This window comes from Quercus suber, unplaced genomic scaffold, assembly GCF_002906115.3.
Source record: "Quercus suber isolate HL8 unplaced genomic scaffold, Cork oak 2.0 scaffold_143, whole genome shotgun sequence".
NCBI lineage: Eukaryota > Viridiplantae > Streptophyta > Magnoliopsida > Fagales > Fagaceae > Quercus > Quercus suber.
Genome location: NW_027069604.1, coordinates 436,932 through 452,285, shown reverse-complemented (window position 1 = coordinate 452,285; position 15,354 = coordinate 436,932). Strand labels below are relative to the sequence as shown.

Here is a 15,354-nt window from a genome sequence, read left to right as displayed (position 1 = left end):
AAGTTTAGTTGAAGTAAAAGTTGAGCGGTTTTAAAGTTCTAGGTAAGAGTCTTTTAGGGTTAAAACTTAAAAAATTCTTTTTATTTTAGGGTAAAATATCATTTTCATTCTTAAACTTTCACAAAAGTTTGTTTTTCGTCCCTAAACTTTTAGAAGTTTGTTTTTCTACCCTAAACTTTGCAAAAAGTTCTACTCTATGTCCTTCCGTTTATGCATGTTATTTTACGTCCTATGTGGCCTAACGGAGTGTTGACGTGGCATTTGACTTGGACCAAACTATTTTATTGAAAAAGTTTTGGACACGTGGCACAAAGTTATTGACACGCATGGAAAAAGAATCTGATGAAATTGCCCCCAACCTAACCTTATTCCACAGCCAGGAAACCCAACGCCCAAACCCCAAGATCGGCAGCCTCAACCGGCGAGCCCAATCGGCAACCCAACCATGAAATCCAACCCTAAATCGGTGACCAGCAACCCCAAACCGTTAGGTGGTTGAACTCTCCGTGGTGCGAAGCATGTTCAATGGAAGTGGAAGATGGTCTTCATGTTGTTTGGGGCTGTCAATCTATCAAAGAAGACTAGGAAAAAACTGAAATAATCTCAAATCTAAGCAGTCACAGCCTTGCAGGTTCTCCAATTCTTTTGACTTACTACAGTAGGTCCTTGAAGTGTGCAAATAGGACAACGAAGACTTTATAATGCTTTTTTGGTGCCTGTGGACTAGCGGAAACAAGATTCAACAAAATCAACCCCATACCAACTGACAAGGAACTAGAGTGATGGCATCTCAGTTATTGATGAGCAACTCAATTAAAAAAAAGGAAATCACGCAAAGTCATGAATTTCCTAGAGCTTCGTGCAAACCTTTCACAATGGCAAAAAGATTCAGATCAGCCACTCAAAAATTAGCGTTGCAGGTCTGGGGTTGGAATTCAACTGTCGGGGTTGCTGCCTTGGAGACGTTGATTGGGCTAGCCAGTTGAGGTTGCCGCTATGGGGGTTTGGGCATTGGGTTTCCTGGTTGTGGAATAAGGTTAGGTTGGGGGTAATTTCATCAGATTTCTTTTTCCATGTGTACCAATAACTTTGTGCCACATGTCCAAAACTTTTTAATTAAACTGATGGCCATAAACGGAAGGACGTAAAGTAAAACTTTTCGCAAAGTGTAGGGATGAAAAACGAACTTTTATGAAAGTTTAGGAATGAAAGTAATATTTTACCCTTTATTTTATTAGTTATGGTCAATTTGATATTCAGGGGCAAATTCTAAACCACCTTTTAATCCCTATCACATAATAACCCATCAAGCCAGCTTTTAATCCCTATCACAATAATTCTAAACCTTAGATCCACAAATTCCCCTATCCCTAAACCCACCACAATCACGTGTAGAGAAATTCCTTTTTTTTTTTTTTTTTTGATAAGTAATAAGTTTATTGATATCAAAAAGGGGAGCACCCTAGTACAACAATCAAGAACAAAAATTACAAGAATCTAGGAAATCAAGAAAAGATAAAAATGATTGGTTCCGCAATGCAGCCAACCAATCCATTAAAGTTCTAAAGAAAAATAGCTTCAAGTCTGATATTGATCTTTCCTTATCTTCAAAGCACTTACTATTTCTCTCTCTCCAAAGGCACCACAATAAGCAATGGGAAACCATCAACCATATATACCCATTTCGATGACAACCAAATCTGCCTTGCCAACATGCTAAAAGCCCCACTACAGATTGCGTCATAACCTAGCTCACTCCAAACAATCCGAACACCGTAGCCCACATATCCATTGCAACCGGACAATGAAGAAAGAGATGATCAACCGATTCACCATTACACTTGCACATGTAGCACCAATCTAATATCCAAACCTTCATTTTTTGTAAATTGTCAATCATTAAGCACTTCCCCAAAGCAGTAGTCCAAACAAAGAAAGCTACTCGAGAATGAATCTTCTGTTTCCAAATACTTTTCCAAGGTAAGCAAAAGTCATTAGAGCCCAGAAAGAGACCATAATAGTCTTTAACCAGGAAGCCCTTCTCTCTATCAAGTTTCCAACACATCTTATCCTCACAAAACCCTTTCACCAAAGCACCATAAATGGTATCCATGAAACCAGCCAGTGCCTCTAATTCCCAAGCATGCACACCCCTAAAGAAACTTACATCCCAAAAAGGACTCCATTATCAAGCTTCATAAGCTTAGCCACAGTAACCTCCTTGTCTCGGCAAAGCCTAAACAATTCAGGATAGCTTACTTCAAGAGAAGTCTCACCACACCAATGGTCTTGCCAAAATTTCACCCTAGACTCATCCCTAATATCAAATAGAATGTGGCGAGAAAAAGAAGACCATCCCCGACTAATATATTTCCACAAGCTAACACCATATGGACCATTAACAGGCCTAGTACACTAGTCACCCCATTCACTGCCATATTTCACCTCTATCACTTGCCTCCAAAGGGCAGCCCTCTCCATCCCAAATCTCTATAGCCACTTCCCAAGCAAAGCTTCATTAAAAAGTCTTACCTTCCTTATCCTCAAGCCACCCGAAGCAATGGGACTGCAAACAGTAGCCCATTTAACTAAGTGGAATTTTGGTTCATCTCTAATGCCACCCCATAAGAAATTTCTTTGAAGTTTCTCAATTCGGTTAGTCATAGCTGCAGGAATAGGGAATAGAGATAGAAAATAAGTGGGTAAATTAGATAGAGTGCTTTTAATTAAAGTGACTCTATCTTCCTTGGATAAGTACAAACGTTTCCATCCTGCTAATCTCTGTTCTATCTTCTCCAGAATTGGGTTCCATATTGCCTTATCCTTGAATTTAGCTTCCAAGGGAAGACCCAAATACTTCATTGGAAGAGTACCTTGTTTATAGCAAGGACAATCACCAATAAGTCCAAATTATCCACCATACCAACAGGAACCAACTCTTTTTTTTTTTGATAAGTAAGAATGTTATATATACGAATGACTACTCTATGCATGAAGAACATAGAGCAAACCCAGAAAATACAAGAAGGAAACAACAAAAAAGAAAACCAAATCACAGATTAATTACAAAGAGAAAGAGAGCTAAGGAAAGAAGGGAGAGAATCACTAGTCGTGAGTCCCCAAGCCCGAGACCAATCAAAAAGAGTCCCACTAAAAGAAGCAAGCATTTGATCATTGGAACTATCCAAATCCTCAAAAGTCCGCTGATTCCGTTCCTTCCAAATACACCAAAAGATGCACAACGGAACTAAATTCCATATCTGAGACGAGTGCTTCCCCAACCAATTCCACTAGCCAAAAAGCAAATTTGGGATCGATCTAGGTACAACCCAAAACAGGCCAAAAGTTATAAAGACAAAGCTCCATAACCTATAAGCCATCTGACAATGAAGAAGTAAGTGGTCTACTGTCTCTCCACAATATCGACACATAATACACCAGTCTACAAAAACCAATGTCCTCAATCTCAGGTTATCACCCGTTAGGATCTTATTCCAAGCTACACACCAAACAAAAAAGGAAACTTGCCTAGGGGCCTTTACTTTTCATATAGCTTTCCAAGGAAAGACAATTGAGGGAGAATTCCTTAATTTGTTATAATATGACCGGATATTAAAATCCCCATTAAGCTTCAACTTCCATCTTATCCGGTCTCCCACAACCATTGGAGGAGTATTAGCTCCCAATATACGAAGAAAATACAGCCCTTCATTCATCTCCCAATCATTAAATTCTCGAATAAAACGAACATCCCAAATTCTTCTATCCTCCGCCCCCTGCCTTGACAAAGAAGTTTCTACAGATACCTCCTTATCAATAGCTATACCATACAATCTTGGGAAAGCCAATTGAAAGGGTTGGTCCCCACACCACCCATCCTGCCAAAACCGCACTCTATTTCCCAACCCAACAACAAACTAACAATTTTTGCTAAAATCCTCCCATTCCATTCGAATACCTCTCCACAAACCACACCCATGAACTCCCCTACCCAGTTTTGAGGTCCAACCCCCCCATTCTTCCCCATATTTTAAAGCTACCACCCTCCTCCATAACCGATCCTCTTCCTTCCCAAACCGCCACAACCATTTCCCCAATAAGGTTTTATTGAAAGTAGTAAGTTTCCTTATCCCCAAGCTACCATTGGCTATGGGTGCACAAACTTTATCTCATCCTACCAGATGAGGTTTGCTATCACCCCATAAAAAGTCCTTCTGCAACTTTTCAATTCTATTAGCCACATGAGTAGGAATTGTGAATAACGATAGAAAATAGGTAGGAAGACTAGATAGCGTACTCTTGAGTAACATCAATCGACCCCCCTTAGACAAATACAACTTCTTCCACCCGGCTAATTTCCGTTCAAATTTTTCTAAAATAGGATTCCAAATTGAAGGAGAATTATGTGAAGCTCCCAACGGCATGCCAAGATAAGACATAGGCAACTTTCCAACTTTATAGCCCAAAATTTCAGCCAAGGCATGCACATCATCAACCTCTCCTATTGGAACCATTTCAGTCTTATGCACATTAACCTTTAAACTTGTTACCGCTTGAAAACTAAGTAACAACAACCGAATATGAAGAATTTGCTCCACATCCGTATCACAAAATAGGATAGTATCGTCTGCAAACAGTAGATGTGTAACACATTTCCCACCACCCCTCCTACTCTCAACTTTAAAACCACGGAACAAGCCAGCTCCCTCTACTCTTCTCAATATCCTACTAAACACCTCCATCATAATTAAAAACAGCATAGGAGATAGCGGATCCCTTTGTCTTAAACCTCTCGAACTACCAAAAAAATCAGCTGGAGACCCATTAATCAAAACAGAGAACTGAACTGTGGATATACAAGTGCGGATCCACTTACACCACTTCACTCCAAAGCCCATTCTGTGCAACAAATTCAACAAAGCCTCCCAATTCACATGATCGTAGGCTTTCTCAATATCAAGTTTACAAATGACTCCAGGAACCCTACTCTTCCCTCGGCTATTCACACACTCATTCGCAACAAGAACCGAGTCAAGAATTTGTCGCCCACCCACAAAGATATTCTGAGTCTCAGAGATCAACTGATCTAAAACCACTCTTAATCGATTTGCCAAAACCTTAGTCAAGATTTTATACACACTCCCCACCAAGCTAATAGGTTGGAAATCTCTAATATTAAAGGCATCATTCTTTTTAGGAATTAATGCAATGAAGGTAGCATTAAGGGATTTTTCAAACTTACAATGTTGAAAAAACTCTTCAAAGACCACTAAGACGTCTTTCTCCACTACTCTCCAACAATGCTTACCCAAATTTATCTTTAGACTAGAGACCGCCTCAAACCAAATGAGGATCATACGGAGAAACAGAACCGAATCCAGATCAACACCACAAAAAATCAAAGTGTCATCTGCAAAGAGAAGATGAGACACCGCCAATGATCTTCCCTCTTCACTACCAACACCAAAGCTTAACATGTGACCATCATGGATAGCTTTATCCAACATTCTCCCAAGGGCTTCCATAACCAGTACAAACAGCAAAGGGGACAATGGGTCACCTTGTCTCAACACCCTGGAACTCTCAAAAAACCCACAAGGAGAGTCATTTATCAAAATAGAGAAATGAACAGTAGATATACAAAAGAATATCCACTGCCGCCATTTAGCAGAGAACCCACCCTTTTCAAGTAACTGCATAAGAAATCCCTAGTTTACATGATCAAAGGCCTTCTCAACATCTAATTTACAAAGTAGCCTTGGCAACCCAGATTTCAATCTACTATCAAGGCATTTATCAGCAATAAGAACAGGGTCAAGAATCTGTCGATTCCTCACAAAAGCATTCTGTGAAGCTGAAATTATTTCTTCCATGATTGTGCGAAGTCTGTTGGCTAAGACCTTAGCAATGATTTTATAAACCCCCCCAACAAGACTAATGGGTTGAAAATCCTTAATTTTTCCTACGTCAGATAGATGATTGAAGAGAGTCAACTAACCTCATGCCTACCACCAACCTTTCTCCTTGTCAAGAGATCCCTAAAAAAAATAACGCTTAGTTACAAATACCACAATACAATGAAGGGCTTTGATAAACTTACTATCAAACATGAGATTAAAGGGTAATTTAGGAACATATAAGACATCTCTATTGTGGAACTAAGATTAGTAATGCTTAAGAAATAGTAGTAGTGGATCCATTTGCCAATGTAACACAAGGAAGATTATTAGAATACTCAAGGTCAAAAGCAAACCAGAGGTAGCAGTCATGTGATCTGTGACTCTTTAGATTTGTAGGTGGCGAGACAAGTAATGGGAATAACTATCTAAACTAGAGTAGAAATGGAAGTTGATGCCGCAGAATTAGGTTGTGCAGACACTAAGAGACTATAATATTCCTTTGAAAGACACTAGGTGGCGGTGCTCTTCCTTAGAAATAGACTAGAAAGCACCGACGTGGCTCCGGAGGAGCCGCACCCGCGTCGGACTCGGCGGGATGCGGCGACGCAGGAGGGACACTGCAGACCGCGTGTCCGTGCCGCGTCGGGCTGCGTCCTGCCACGTGGAGCGCCAGACTCGCGCCGACTCGGCTTCGACAAGCGCTGATTCGCACTGAACCGGACCGATTCGCGCCAAATCAGATTGTCTTCTTCCTCCTTTTTTTTTTTTTTGACAAGCGCTGATTCGCACTGAACCGGACCGATTCGCGCCAAATCAGATTGTCTTCTTCCTCCTTTTTTTTTTTTTTTCGCGAGCCCAGAAAGAACAAAAAAAAGAAAAGAAAAGAAGGTGCGAAACGCATCGTTTGAGGAAGAAACGAAGCTGAGGAAGACGAAAGAAGAAAACTGGTTTAAGAAAACTAAAGAAAGGTTAAAAAAAGAAAAGGTATGAACTGGGAAGGGAAGTGATGGAAGAAACGAAGCAGAGGAAGACGAAAGAAGAAAAAAAATGTAGAAACGAAGAAACGAAGCTGAGGAAGAACAAAAGAAGCTGAGGAGAAGAAAAAAAATGTAGAAAGGAAGAAACGAAGCTGAGGAGAAGAACGAAGAAGACGAAGAGATGTTTTTTAAAAGGTGTGGACGTGTGGTGTAGATTATGCTTTGGAGGAAGCTTGGGGAAAAAAAAAAAAAAAAAGAAGGTAAAATTGATATTCTGAGGAGACCAAACGTAATGTGTTGTTGACTTGTTGGCACTGGAGTGGCAGGTGAATGGAGAGAATAAAAATAAAAAGATTAATCTTGTGGGTTTTATTTAATTTATGAATATTATATTTGAGTTATTATCTATTATTGCTCTTAAATTTAGTATATGTATATATAATGTGAAAAAGTATACTTAGTAATATATTAAAAATAAAAATAAAAATAATTTTAATAATTTTTTAATCGCCGAGTCCTGCCGCACCTGCACCCACCTTTTTCAAAAATTGCCGAGTCCAGCACCCGCACCCGAGTCTCACCTGTGCTTCCTAGGAAATAGATACTACTCTAGTAGTTGATGTTGGTGTAAGTGACTGAAGTATTCTCCTCCTCTTGAAGACTAACTTGATGAGCAGGGGGTTTACCATGCTGATTCCAACAAAAGTCTACAGTATGATTCACAGAGACTTCATCCTCAATAATGTCCTTATCCCCCTTGCTCATGATCTCCATTACCACCTCTAGAAAATATACCACCGTATGTAATGATGGAAAAAGTGGATTTCTCACTAGATGATGGAATAATTAAATTGGTGTAAGGAGGTATGTCTTAGTTGATTGATGACTTCACCTAGAAAGGGAAGTTGAAGTTCCTTACTTCCCAAACCTATGACTTTACTGGATCAAAGGTTGGAGGCAGGCCAAAAATAAACTGGGCTACATGCATAAGTCTCTCTGTTTTTGCATGGTCTTAATATCAGCAAAGATAGGTTGATAAGATTAAGTCCTTCACATATATCTTTAAATTTTGTATTATAATCTTACAAAGAAAGATTGAGTAAGGGAGAAGTAAGTCATCATAATTCAAAATTATTGACACTAGAATATAACTCCGGAACCTGTTCCAACCCAAGTTGTGCAGTGGGTAAAAATACTAGACTGATCCTTTTCTTAGACTCCATACTATTCCACAATCCACTCCTAATCTGCACATCTTTAACTCTCCTATAAGCATATTTAGGATTTGTAGTACCATCAGTCAAATAATTGAACTTTTTTCTCCCAAGTAGAAAGACATCAATTATTTGGGTCTGTAGTGTATACTTCTATGATACGAATTGAAGCAATAGAAAGTCTATCATAAGGCAATAAAAAATGTGCTGTGTAGTGTATACTAGCATTCAATTCCACACTGACTCTCAAATCAAAACAAATAAAACAAATCAGGCAGAAAAATTGTGGGCCCGTAGGTACACTAGAAACTGAAAATACTAGCCCAAATGGGAAAATGTAACACTATCAAGTGAAACCCAACCAACAAATGATAAAAACTGAACCGCTGATTTATCACAACTTCACCACCTTCTGTTTCACATAATCTTCTAGCACTATTCACCAAAATAACTCATCGAACCAACAAGTGTCAATTGGGAAATTGGGAATTAACCAAGGAAAATTCTAAAACTACTACAAATTTTACTACATAAAACTTACAAACTGACATGGGAATGAATGTGATTTGTGGGCTTCAACCACCTAATAAAATAAAATTTTTTTTGGTGATTGATGACATACCAGTTTGTAAGCTCTATTTAGTATCCCGAGCATCACTTGTTAACCAATTATGGGCAGAACACCTTAGAATAATCAATCGCATAATGTGATGAAGGGGGTCAAGACATGCTGAAGCCTAGTAACAACCAATTGCATGCTTGTGATGAGAAAAACTGTACACACAGGAATGAAGGAGGCTAATTAAGCCATAACAGACCAAATAGGCACCCTCAGACGGAGATCATGTGAGTTCTAGGTGGTGGGTGAAAATTCTAGATGCAATCATGGTCATGGTAAGGACTGGGACTGCATGCTTACAACTGGGAACATTGCTTGTGTTGGGCAATGCTATCTGGTGTTACTAGCATTAGGCGAATCAACCCATGACTTGGTCTTCGAAGTCAAGCTGTTGGCTATATCATTCTATGCTTGGGTATGGTCACCAATTTCAAGTGGTTTAATTGGTGTTGGCAGTGGAAGAAAATTTTAACATGAGAAGTGTGTTTCTAGTGTATAAAATTAGTTATTCTAACACAAATATTATTTATATATGGGTAAATAATACATGCTCATAACATGTGCTAATTCATTCATATTATGTATAAAAAAAAAATTAAAAAAAAATAAAAACTTTATTTGGTGATTGATCCCTTGATGGGAAAGTGTTTTGGGGCTATGGGATGCTGTGGAGGTGACAGCATTCGGGGTTGAGGGTTTCGATGGTGACTGGGGAAAAGAAGCTTAGGGGAAGGATTTTTATTTTTTTAAAGCAAAAAAAAAAAAAATAAAAAAAAAAAAAAAAAATACAAAAACAAAAGGACTAGGAAGACAGGAGAGGGTTTTGTGATCACCAAACAAGCTTTTGGTTTTCTTTTTTCTGAAAATAGTGTTTTTAGTTATGTCTTGCCAATATTATTATTCTCATTCTTTTTCTTGAGAACTAGAGATTCTATTCTTAATTCTGATTCTTGAAAAAAGTTTATAAAAAACCATTCCAATCGGTCCAGATTCTCCTTTTTAGATTATCTTAATTTGAAGTTAAGGTGGTGAGTTGTTGAGTTATTTGACTCCAGTGTGGGAAATTGTTGAGTAACTTCAAAGTTATCTACACCTTTTTAATATTTTAAAATATTCTGTAACATTTTCAGTGCAGCGATAAGCTAGGCCTTAGTCTTGAGCTGGGTTCATTTGTGGCTGGTGTTATGATATCTACTACTGACTTTGCACAACATACTTTGGACCAGGTACTCCTTTTTTGTGATTAATAATTTCCAAACGTTTCATGTATATAAATTTAACCATCGTCTAAAACTAATTTCTAGTTCTACTTCATGTTGTGATGTTTTCTTATGTTATTTTAGCTTTTGAAAAGTTAAACTGAATAGTGTTTGAATCGGGGTAAATGAGTGTAGACTGCGGACTAATTTGAAATTATGATAATTGGTGTGGAACCTTCTTAAAATTAAGTATCTGTAGTTGTGTACAATTCAATTGCTGCATGTAGATGGATTTAGATTGAAGGTGCAGCTTCACTGTGGATGTCATATGCAAAAGTCACTCATTTCCTGTATCTATTGTTATAAGAATAATGGGAACAGTATTCTGATTTGATTTTCTCTACACTGAAGGTGGAACCAATTCGTAACTTCTTTGCAGCACTTTTCCTTTCAAGTATTGGAATGCTCATACATGGGCATTTCCTATGGAACCATGTGGATATATTGCTGGCATCTGTTATTTTGGTCATAGTTGTTAAGACGGCTGTTGTTGCTATTGTTACTAAGGCCTTTGGTTATAGCATTAGGACGTCATTCATCGTAAGTTGACTTGCTCAGCTTGTTGAATTAGTTTTAGATCTGGATTAAAAACAGAAATTGCTTATTTATGAAAAATTGATTTTTTTTTTTATAGGTTGGGGTCTCACTTGCTCAAATTGGAGAATTCGCTTTTGTTCTCCTAAGTCGTGCCTCAAATCTTCATCTTATTGAGGTGAATTCTCTCGCTCTGCTGTTGTTTGTGTGGGTTGAATATTTGTCTTGCCTATTGCTTGATCCCTGCTTTCATTATGGCTAGTCTCTTATGTTTGCTCTGTGTTGTAAAATATCACCACTCTAATTGTTACTAGAAGGTGATGGGAGAGCTCAATTCTGTCACACACAATGCTTTTATTCATGGAATGCAGATATTAGACTTGATACATATTGCTAATGAGTGTTGAGACAGTTGTCTAGGGGAAGGAATTCCGGTAGTGCTCTGTAAACTTGACTTAGAAAAGCCTATAACCATGTCAATTGAGATTTTCTTTTGTACATGCTGAGTAGGCTTTGTTTAGGGGAATAACGGAGGCAGTGAATTCATTTTTGCTTCAATATTGTTCTGTTTTTAGTATTGGTGAATGGTAGTCCAAGTGGATTTTTGCCAAGTGATAAGGGTTTGTGTCAGTAGATCTTTTTATTCCTTTATCCCCACTCCTCTATGTCTATGTAAATGAAGCTCTAGGTAGAACGATCTCATAGACTGTGGATGGGAGTTTCTTGCCAAGTTTTTCAGTAAAGGCCAATAGTGATATTTTTAAGATCTCACATTTGCTCTTTGTAACAAGACGCATATCAGATGTGATGCGATTTCGGAACAGTTACAGTATTTAAGATGCACCTTGCTACTTTTTGAAGTGGTTTCTGGTATAAGGATAAACTTGGGCAAGTCAAGGATGGCACCCGTAGGAGATTGTAATCATATGGACGAGTTAGCTGACATCGTTGGGTGTGAAATTCCTGCCTTACCTTCAAAATATATGGGCTTTACCACTAGGAGCTTGCTTTAAAGTGAAAGCTACTTGGGACAGATTCCTAGAAAGAATGGAAAAAAAGGCTCATAAGCTGGAAGAAGATATACTTGTTAACGGATTGTAAGCTCACTCTAATTAAGAGTATCAAATAGAATGAAAAAATTCAACGGGGTTTCCTCTGGGGTGGTTTGGGGGATGAATTTAAGTTTCATTTGTTTAATTGAGATTCTGTTTGTTGTCCCATTTAATTGGGCAATTTGGGGACTAGAAGACTATTGGATGTCAATCGACTACAGAAGGTTGGTGCACGGAAAATATTGGGGGAATATATGGTGTGAGTTTATGGAAATACAAAAATAAGGGGTGGTCAAAGTTTTAGAGCTTTGTTGAATATGAGGTGGGAACAGGAAATAAGGTTCACTTTTGGTATGACTGTATGATTGTTGGCAGGGAGCTGAGACCTTCAAGACTGATACCCATAACTTTTTCTAATTGCAAGAACTAAAGAGGCAAAGGTGGCTGATTATATGGGTGAGACTAAATGGGAGCATTCACTAGAACCCTTCTTTCATTTGAACAGTACATAATTGGGAGTTAAAATCTATGGGTAAAAGGACAATCACAAATCTAAGGTGTTGGAAATCAAAAGAAGGCAACTGACATGCTTATGTGGTAAAAGGACAATCACAAATCTAATGGGCTATTCCTTGTTTGATTTGGACTGTTTGGAATTTGGAGAGAGGAACTTGAGAAACTTTGAAAGCAAAGAACATTTGGTAATTCAACTTAAGTCACAGCTTGTGGGAGGATGCTATTCAAATGGCAACAAGCTCAGTTGCCTTCTTTTGATTTCAATTCAGATCTTTTAGCAATTTTGGATAGCATGTATCTTGATTAATTTTTTATTTCTTTTGTTTATTTTTTTCCCTTCTTTAGTGTCCGTAGTTTACTCCCTGTGTACTTGAGCCTTACCCAATTTTCTCTTTTCAAAGAATTTTATATTTAACTGATCGATATATATATATATATATGAAAGAAAAATGAAGGATTTTACTTTTAGCCCCTCCCCACCTCCACCCAAAAAACAAGAAAAAGAAGAAGAGAAGCAATGCTACTTACAAGTTAAAAGGAATAAGTAATGCCTTGGTACTATCTTATAGCTGTGTGCTAAGCAGGAAGAATATTTATATCCTTTTTGAGATAATGCAACATTTTTTTTTATTCCTATCGTGACCTTCTAACTGAACCTTAAAATGGGCGGCTCATCAGCCTTGTGATGCAGTGGATTTTTTATAAGTATGTGATGCAGTGGATTTATTTTAAACAATTTTGAAACTGGGAAGATGTTAAGCGTGGGAATGATTTTAAGGAAAAAAATGTGTAATAGAAAACATATCACATGTTTTTATTAACTTTAGAAACTGCAACTATTTGAGTAGCCTATACATTTAATATCATATAAGCATTTTGAATTGGTTTTGAAACTTGAGGTCTCCATGTATGCAAAATTACTACTCATCTGATGGTGATTGTTCAATTGTCAATGTTATTTGCAAATGACTTGAAGTTGAGTGACCACTGCTTTCCATTGCCTTTTTCTACTTGAAAAATGGTCACAAACAGATAAAATTTATTGCATACCTTTACAGTAATTGGAATATCGCATCACATGCCTTCAAGCTAAATTCATGCTTGTATGTTTGTTAAAAATGAAGCAAAGCCACCTGGATAGCTTTCATAATTCCATTACAATTGTTTTTGCCGCACAAAAGATTATGTTTTGATAATTGTTTGCCCTATAATATTCAAGTAATTAGCTTTGTTTTTTCGTTTGCAGTATGCCAGTTTCTTTTAAGTATATTATGTTTTTATCATACCATAGGATTCTCCAGTAATGTAGCTTACCAGTTTTGCCTCTGCAGTATCATCAGCGGCTTGGAGAACTTACAAAATTGTTTTTGCAGCACAAAAGATTATGTTTAAGTTGATAATTGTTTGCCCTAAAATATTCAAGAAATTAGCTTATTTTTTCATTTCCGGCAGGCCAATTTCTTTGAAGTAGAGTAGTGTGTCTTTATACCTTAATATTTTCCAGTAATGTAGATTGCCAGTTTTGCCTCTGCAGTATCACCAAATACCTCGTGACTTATATTGTTTTCTCTTTTATGTTTGTTGTTGACAAAATGCTGTAATATAGGGGAAGATGTATCTTCTTCTTCTCGGAACAACAGCTCTTAGTCTGGTAAGTTTCTTTTAGTTGAAAGTTATACCATTTTTTTAACAAAAAATATATATATATTTATGATGCAAAACATTGAACTCTGATATCAAAACCGATGTAGAACAAAATCAACAGGGGTTGGCTGGAGGCAACACCATGCCATTGGAAAAACTCCAACCAAAAAATTATTCATTATAAACTTGTCACCATAGGGTTACAATAGTCTACTTATATAGACTACTAGGACTAAACCTTAATCCTAATTGACTTGGGTCAAAGCTCAGTTATTGAATTATGAAGAAAAAAATAATACTAATAACGTAATTAACTAATAAGACCTAAATAAAATATAATGGAACAATAGTAAAAAATACAATTGACTTCAAGAATTGAAAATTGTTTTACCCTTCTTCCTTCAGTTTACCCTAGTAAATGTTTGTGTACAGGTAACAACTCCTCTCCTGTTTAAACTGATACCTGCTGTGATTAACCTGGGCGTTCTCATGCACTGGTTCCCCCCTGAGAGCAGCACACCGATTGAGGTCTCTCTCTCTCTCTCTCTCTCTCTCTCTCTATATATATATATATATATATCTTTTCAAAATGGATTTTGGAAGGCAAAGCTATTTATCTTAAAATCTTTTTTTAACAAAATTCTTAAACTTTGGTCTAGCGAATTATCCATGAATACCAATGGATACCAATTTTAAAGCTTTTTCCTCTAATCTTTCTGCGGACCATGTATGTTGGAAGCATGACGAAATTTTTTTGTTGTTACAGGAGAAAGCTTCCATTATTGATGTGCATAACAGATCATTGTGACCTTCACGTTATTTTAGCCCTGGTCATATCAGGGTCTGCTACTTAACTCCCAATGATTTGTTTGCATTAGGATTTGCTTTCATTGCCATTGCAATTATTTGTGCGCTGCAGGATTTACTCCCACCGCCAATTTCATTTTTGACATTTCAGATGACACATGAGGATATTCATTCCAATGCAACCCAGCTAAGAATTCTCATGTACATAGGCATACATTTTTCATATGATTAGAGTAATTGTATATAGGAATTCTTTTAGGGCTCACACATGTTCTGGCTAGTCTATGACCTGACTGATATGTATACTATGATACTACAAAGTTAGATCAGATATATTTCTGATGAGTTACACCAGAAATTATTATTTGAATTGTATAAGATAGTGTAGGAAACAGAAAAAGAAACAGAGCTTCAGTAATATTTTTGTGCTTCTTAATGAAATATAAATTTGTCTTTCAAGTGTCAAGCATGCTGTTTGTAACTTTGTTTTACTACCAGCAGAGCTAGAGCTGTAATATCCGAGTCGTGACTGGGCTTATTGTCTAAAATCTCAGTCCAGCAGACAAATTTTTAATTGATAAACAATATCTAATTATACAGTATCTAATTGACAATGTTTGGAACGAATAGAAGGTAAGAAGAAATTAGATGAACTGCAATTTGTTTTGGGGTTGGATATGGTGTCCCCCTCCCCCACGCCTGAAAAAAAGAAAAAAGATATGCAAATAGATGAGGACATTATTTCGGCAAGGTGTAATAATCTCCTTGTGGATCTTGGAAACAAAATTGTGAACTTTATATGGTTGTGAGCCAGCAATTTATGCAGTTTCAT

At 37.3% G+C, this 15,354-nt stretch overlaps 1 protein-coding gene across 2 annotated transcripts in view; it reads left to right on the top strand.

The window, feature by feature from the left end:
- The window catches only part of LOC111992957 (K(+) efflux antiporter 5), a 30,401-nt gene extending 15,413 nt beyond the window's left edge, over nt 1-14,988 (top strand). Inside the window, exons 15-21 of one of the 2 annotated variants that reach the window (XM_024024805.2) lie at nt 9,841-9,936; nt 10,321-10,509; nt 10,604-10,681; nt 13,678-13,722; nt 14,148-14,243; nt 14,482-14,556; nt 14,674-14,988. In XM_024024805.2, coding sequence (XP_023880573.1) covers nt 9,841-9,936; nt 10,321-10,509; nt 10,604-10,681; nt 13,678-13,722; nt 14,148-14,243; nt 14,482-14,523 — 546 coding nt within the window. In that variant the 3' untranslated portion in view covers nt 14,524-14,556; nt 14,674-14,988. Of the gene's footprint in view, nt 1-9,840; nt 9,937-10,320; nt 10,510-10,603; nt 10,682-13,677; nt 13,723-14,147; nt 14,244-14,481 lie in introns of both variants that reach the window. The other variant, XM_024024804.2, reaches the window with a different exon arrangement.
- Nucleotides 14,989-15,354: the final 366 nt, after the last annotated feature.